This window comes from Antennarius striatus, chromosome 12 (genome assembly GCF_040054535.1).
Source record: "Antennarius striatus isolate MH-2024 chromosome 12, ASM4005453v1, whole genome shotgun sequence".
NCBI lineage: Eukaryota > Metazoa > Chordata > Actinopteri > Lophiiformes > Antennariidae > Antennarius > Antennarius striatus.
Window position 1 is genome coordinate 8,413,371 of NC_090787.1, and position 6,977 is coordinate 8,420,347.

At 41.1% G+C, this 6,977-nt stretch overlaps 1 protein-coding gene across 2 annotated transcripts in view; it reads left to right on the forward strand.

Moving 5' to 3' along the window:
• The window catches only part of LOC137604848 (neuropilin-2-like), an 80,280-nt gene extending 74,315 nt beyond the window's left edge, over window positions 1–5,965 (forward strand). Inside the window, exons 17-19 of one of the 2 annotated variants that reach the window (XM_068329005.1) lie at window positions 7–69; window positions 2,286–2,651; window positions 3,842–5,965. In XM_068329005.1, coding sequence (XP_068185106.1) covers window positions 7–69; window positions 2,286–2,614 — 392 coding nt within the window. In that variant the 3' untranslated portion in view covers window positions 2,615–2,651; window positions 3,842–5,965. Of the gene's footprint in view, window positions 1–6; window positions 70–2,285 lie in introns of both variants that reach the window. The other variant, XM_068329004.1, reaches the window with a different exon arrangement.
• The last annotated feature ends 1,012 nt before the right edge of the window (window positions 5,966–6,977 follow it).

Genomic DNA, 6,977 nt, shown 5'->3' on the forward strand with positions numbered 1-6,977 from the left:
AAACAGATCCCAGGCCTATGGATTTTGGAAAAGATCCTGTTTTCAACCACAAACCATCCATCGATGGAGGTGAGGCTCTCCCCTTCCCTTCCCCCGACACCCATCCCATCCCCTCCACTCCCATCCCCTCTCCCATCAGCTGTTAGAAAGCGGTGTTGCCACACAGCTGCACAGTAAGGCGGTTCCCGGTTCGAGTCTCGCTCTGTGAGGAGCTAATCGGAGATCCCCGTGTCTGTGTGAGTTCCCTCCGGGTTATTTGGGCGCGTCTGTCCCTGTAGAGACTGATTGCAGTCTTGTGGGCACGTTAGGGAGTCGAGGTGGGCTGAGTTTTTTGGCCCAGGCTCTTCCCCGAAGCAGACCTTCAGTGGCTATAGCCACAGATATAGATCACACCTTGATCCTGAGCTGGGGGAGGGGGGGGGGTATACCTTCTGCAGGCTTCAGTGTCCCTGGCTGGTGGGACTGTTTGACTTCATTAAAAGATGGTTTGGAGGTTTGGAGGAGGATTTCTTTTATGATTTGTTCATTTTTGGACCCAAATGTTCTGCTAGAAATACGTCTGTTACTGTTTTGTTATTTTTTTTTGTCCACTGCTGCCAAGCTGGCCATCTAGATTACACGTAGGAACTGGACTCATGGTGCTGGGAGCACTGGTCTTACCTGTGCTGGTGGGATTGGTGTAAACTAGACTAAGGGTGGAATACTCTAATCACAAAGTGAAAGACAGTTTGTTGACTTTCAACCATACCTGGGGACCTCGGGTGTTGGAGCAGTTTATGTTCTGTGGGGGAAGATGAATTAGGATATTAATTTTTGATTATAGTGGTATTTTGATATTGTTGTTTTGTGATGGGTTTCTTTTTGTTTTAGTTGATTTAAATTGAGTAGGTAGTGAAAATAAATGTTTTTTTGAAAACCTCTTCTCTCCTCTCTACTCCTGTTCTCTTGAAGCCTGAAGCCATACCAGCTGTTTTACCTTAAGAACAGTGAAATGGCTCTTGAGCAGAGGCATGCTTGTGGCTCTTCCTTTTATTTGTGGTTCCAGAGAGAAAGCCTGTGGCTGCAATGACACACAGTCTCTAAACTGTGTGTATGTGCATGTGTGTGTACGCAGACAGAACAGAAAAAAAGAGTGTTTAAAAGTGTATGTGTGTGTATGATGCACGTGAGTGTGCGAGTGTGTGTCCTCTTCTCTTTCATATTCGTGGCAGACAAAGTGAGACAGACAGCTTCCTCCTGGGCACCTAGAAAACATCTGCCTGCTACAATCATGGATTACTTCCTGTGTCTGTGTGTGTGTGCGTGTGCGTGTGTGCATGTGCGTGTGTGTGTGCGCGCGCACATCCTTGTTTCCCCTCAGCCCCTTGACATGTACAAGAAGAGTGCTCAGCCTTTTTGTAACAAGTCTGTTTACTGCCTGTTTACTACTTCCCTCTGTGCATTCCGGTGAGTGTGTTTGTGCGTGTGTGTTTGTGTTTATGTATTAAACCACTACTTGCCTTGTTCATGTGTATAAATTCATTATGTAGATTTGCATGATTGCATGTGTTTGTTAGATGCCCACACTTCCCCACTTTCGCAACACACACACACACACACACACACACACACACACACACACACACACACACACACACACACACACACACACACACACACACACACAAACAAACCAGAGAGCACCTGGACAGTAATTTCATGTCATTATATCAGTATTAGCTGAGGCCCCTGTAACCAGAATGAGGTCCTCTGCATCTAGTCAGAAGAACGTTGAATAAAAGAAATAAAGCTCACCTTTACTTTCCTTCACTAGACTCAAGGGTTTTGCTGCAGACCTGAAATAGTTGTTCTGTTGCGGCTCTTAGATATTTCTGTGCTGGTGACATTATTGAGTCATTTCTGACTTAATGTCTCCATTCCACTGGTACTTGTCCTTCTTTGTAACATTCACAGTTGGCCTATGTAAGAACACATGCTCAACTAAACTTAGACAGACTCACATTAAATAAAATACATGACTGCGTTTTCAAGGTTTATCGTCATCCATCTATTACATACATTCTGGTTGTGTTCATAAGCATGGGAACTTTCATATCTCTATGACCGCCGGTGCTACACAATAAGTTCATAACGCGATATACAGAATAATATTTATTTTTCATAACTCCAGAAGGCATCAAACACCTGCTAATTGCTTCTTATGTAAAAGTCAATGTACACCAGTTGTTGTTTGTTAGCTTAATAATTACATTCAGAATTTGAATTATTTCCCTTTTTCTCTGCAGATTACATCTTTCCCGGATGGCCGTCCTCCTTTTCCACCCCCTCTTCCTCTGGTGTGAACCCCCCCTCTGTCACCCTTGTGTCAGAGAAGGATAAAGACAACGCCTGGTTGTACACGCTGGATCCCATCCTCCTCACCATCATCGTGATGAGCTCTCTGGGCGTCTTGCTGGGCGCTGTTTGTGCAGGACTGCTCCTCTACTGCACATGCTCCTACAGCGGCCTTTCGTCACGTTCCTCCACAACGCTGGAGAACTACAACTTTGAGCTCTACGATGGGATTAAACATAAAGTGAAGATAAACCAGCAGAGGTGCTGCTCGGAGGCATGAAGGAGAGAACGAAATGTCCTATGGTTCCCCTCCAAAAGTAAATTTATTCTCATTTTTGGACAAAATGAAGCACTATCTGTTATTTAAATCCTTAGTGTGCGCTATGTGGTTCCTGCTCTGATGTCTGATGGGGTGAAATTCAACCCCATTATCTGTGGGAAATTGAGAACTCGATCTCCTAGAAATGCTACAAGGCCTGAGCTGGGTGAGCACCTCACCCCAGTCTCCTGTACCTACAATACCGAATCTCCTCTGCCTGCAGGAGACAACCTGCTTGATGCTAAAAGCCTGTGAATGAATGAAGGAATGAGTATGAATGATAGTTTATCGTACATAACCCACCAGCCCTGGGATGAAGCTACAGGATCAGATGGGCTACAGCCCCTAGGAAAATCTGGGCATTTGGACCACAAATGACAGCAAAGTCTTGGGATTTTTTTTTTTAGTTGGTAATGGCATTTTTTAATGAAGAGAAATTCATGAGCATGTGCCCATGACTGGTACTTTACAGGGCATTTGTCCTCATTAGCTTGAATTTAAATGTGGCCAATAGAGAACGCATGCAGAAATCGAAATGTTGCAGCTTCTGACTGTTCACTTCAGCACCGGCGGATCCTTCAGCGTGGGTACTTTTGACTGAAATCAACACATATCAAGTGAATGCCTATCCCTCCCTATAGAAGTATCCACTCAAAAGAATCTAGATTTCTAAAGGCGAAGAAGGAAAACAGGATGAAAATGGACCTTTTCTTTGTTATGTTTCTGAAAAGTTTTAGATATGAGTTTTGTGAGTTTCAGATGTCTGTTAGCGTTGTCATAACGGAGCTCACTTGCTCCTTCGTCTGCCCTCGGTCTGCCCTTCGTGAAACAAGTGGCATAGAAGAGTAATGGTGAATATTTTTGTTTTGTTTTAGACTTGTGTCAGTTTGAGAAAAGGTATAGAAAAGACAGCTTCAGTTCATCGCTGCCCCGTAGAGCTCTTACGCCATTTTTAGACTTTCTTTAGCGTTGTGATGGACTTTACGGTCTTAAATGTTACTTTAGTCCTTTTCTATTTTGACTTTTTTTTTCCATTTCAGATTATCAGAGTAGAGAGACGATAAAGGAAAATGGAAGACAGGAAAACAGAAGTTTATCTGAATCTAACATGCTGTTATGGAGTCGTGCTTTAGATTGAATATTCTAGGGTTTGTCTTTGTTATATATCTATATTTTTTTGCTTTTCAGACTGTACGATGCCCAAATGATGGACAGACACTGTGTGAACAAAATGTCAGTGATTTTTTTATTGCAACCTATGGATTGCCAAAGAGCTGTGTATGTGTTCAGGGGTCTGAACAAGTGTTAAAAGAGGCCAGGTGATGGACTGAGAGGGAAAAATCAGCCTGCCTTTTATTCACTGCTCTTTGCATCATCAACCCCTCCGAATGAAGGATGCTCCAAAATGGAAAGAGGTAGAATATCTAAAGATGAAGAACAGAAATCATACATCGACTTTCTTGGACACACAACTGAGCCTTAAGCTAACTACAGTATACGCTGTATCGGAGGACAGCCATCAAGAAGGGCCAGTGCTGCTGGAGAGACTGACAGGAGGAGACACACACACACACACACACACACACGCACACACACACAAAGAAGATTAAGAGACAGGAAGAAAGAGAGGATGGGAAAATATGTTTATTATGTTTACGTGCAGGAGAAGTAAAACATCTTGACCTCTTAATCTTTCGATGCAAACATTTCAGGCTACATATGTATTTGTGTTCGCGCCGCGCAGTTGCTTCACCCTGGAAGTACATCCATGTGACATCATGGAAAGCATTTTGGTGGAATATTAAAGGCACCCTGTGTATTTCTGGACCACTAACAGCACCACAGAGCGATTGTTTAACAGGATGGTTCCCATTGGGTTTTAATCTCACGTTCAAGAAAACTGTTAGTTAGCGAAGACGCTAACATGGACTTAGTAAAAAAAATTGGCTTCTTTTATGGAAAAGGACACAAGCTGAATGTAAACATTACTTTGTAAGAGAAAACAGCAAAGAAAAGCAGCACAGGGTATCTTTAATAACTCCCCAAATGATTTATTTTTAAATTATTTTAAAACATACCTACATGGCTTTGTAATATGATTTATCGACAATTACTTGTGGATATTAAACTATTTCTATAGATTACAGTCAAATACCAAAAACATCGAATTCCATTTTTTCTAAATGATCTGCTTTGAATGGAAATTATAGACGACTGTCATAGTGCTTGTGAAACATCAGCAGACAGTTGCCGTATTAATTGCTGGCAGTATTTACATCTGATTCAAGCAATATTTGACTTCTTATCATGAACAATCACACATGTGTAATAAAATACTCTTGTGATTGCTTGAAGGGGCAAACAGCTAATGAGATGAACAATTTGAACACAAAAGAGTTAGCAGGATGGCAGATGGTGAGAGAAACAAAGAGAAAAACTGACCACAAAGAGAAAAAAACCCAATAAAATAAATGGCATGTTCAGAGGGGAGGTCAGTGACTCTTGCAGAAATCTTATAAAAATATGAAATGGTGGGACCAGACTATGCTCTCTCTGCTCTTTTTTTTTTCTTTCTCCTTCTGCCTGGCTGCAGTGGCTAAAGGTCAATTCCAGAAAGTCAGTTTTGTTATATTTTGAATCTGTCAAATATCCAGGTCAAGCTGTTGTCCTCTGGGGGTGTGAAATGAAAAGGGAAAGAATGGAAGGAAGGAAAAGGGTGGAGTCAAAAATACCACATGTATTGATTTTTTTTTGCCCAGAGTTACCATTCTCTCTTCTTTCTCTCTCATCTGTCCCTGAAATGAAGAAGATAATTATATAAAGGTGTCAAAGAAATGGCCAGAGAAGGAGAGATGGAGGGAAGAAACGACGGTGAGAGAAAGAGAGACAGATGGAGGGTTTTCTGTCCATGGAGCTGCATTCTCATTGGACTGTTTTCCAAGTGCCTTGGAGCTCTCTTGTTATGTCTCTCTATCGCTCTTTCTCTCTTTTTCTCTCACACTCATACAGTGATGATCAGTGAGAAAACAGTAACATGCACAGTTAAACCAATCATGCAGATTGGGTCAACTGCAGATTGATTGACTTCAATGCTATCAATCTGGGAGTCCGGAAAGTATTACCGCTTATGTCTTGATACACACACGCAGATACACAAACAAAATAAGACATGTAAACACACACACACACACACACACACACACAAAAACAAATACACACATACGGCACTGGCCAGATAACTCAAACTGTTGTTTGTAGACTTTGTACAGAAAAATTTCTTTTTTAATGTTATTATTATTTAATAAAGGCTAAATAACAAATGATTGTATGTCGGGTGTTTTTTTGTGTGTTTTTGTTTGTTTTAGTTGTGAATGATTAGATTATCTGTCTAGTTCTTCATGTTAGTCTGTGTGTTCATAGCAGAAAATGAGCTGTCTGAGCTGGACTGAAGAAGAAGAGCTTGATGAGCAGGTGGTGAAATAAAGCTCCAACATCATCATCTGAACCAGCAATGAGAAAACTCAACAACGCAAATCCCTTAATCCATTTCACAGAATGAAGCACCCCTGTTTCATGTTTAAACTAAAGTGGGTTCATTCCCAGACACTCCTCTCATACTATTTCTGTCACCATTTCTGTTTTGAGTAAAAAAAAAAAATTGATTAGATTCCAGATTTGACCACCATGTAAAATCAATCCCAATCCAACATCTTCATTTATGACAAAATATCTGAAACACAATGTCACTCCGATCAAGTTCAACTACGTTTAATGCTAATAAGCCAACATCAGTAAAACTCAAGCAGACTCATTTCCAATAAAACCTCAATAATAAAGGTAAAGCTTATTTGTCTCTGGCTTCTTCTCCGCCATTATTTGTTTTTCCACCCTTTCTTTATTTTCACACTTGAACTTGCACATTCACTCCACTTCATCTCAATCCATCTAGAGAGCGTTCAGGCGTTCGCACCCTCAAGAGGCTAAAGCATGAAAGATCAAAGATTCTCTTCATTTATTCAAGCCGTGAAAGCTGGCTCCTAATTAACACTTACCCATGAACACACACACACCAATGCACCCATCCTGCTGCAGATTAGCTGGGGAATTTAGAGTGATGAATGGACATAAATTATGGCAAGTGTCTTAGGAAACAACACAATACAGTCAGAACCAAGAAAATACTTATTTGGGAGCTCACATCAATGTTGTGCACAAAAATTAATAAAAACAAAAGTTAGTGCCGAATAAAATCAATACTGAGATTTATAAACCGATTTACATAAAACAATACAGAAGTATTGCATGAACGTCAATGGCTGTAGTC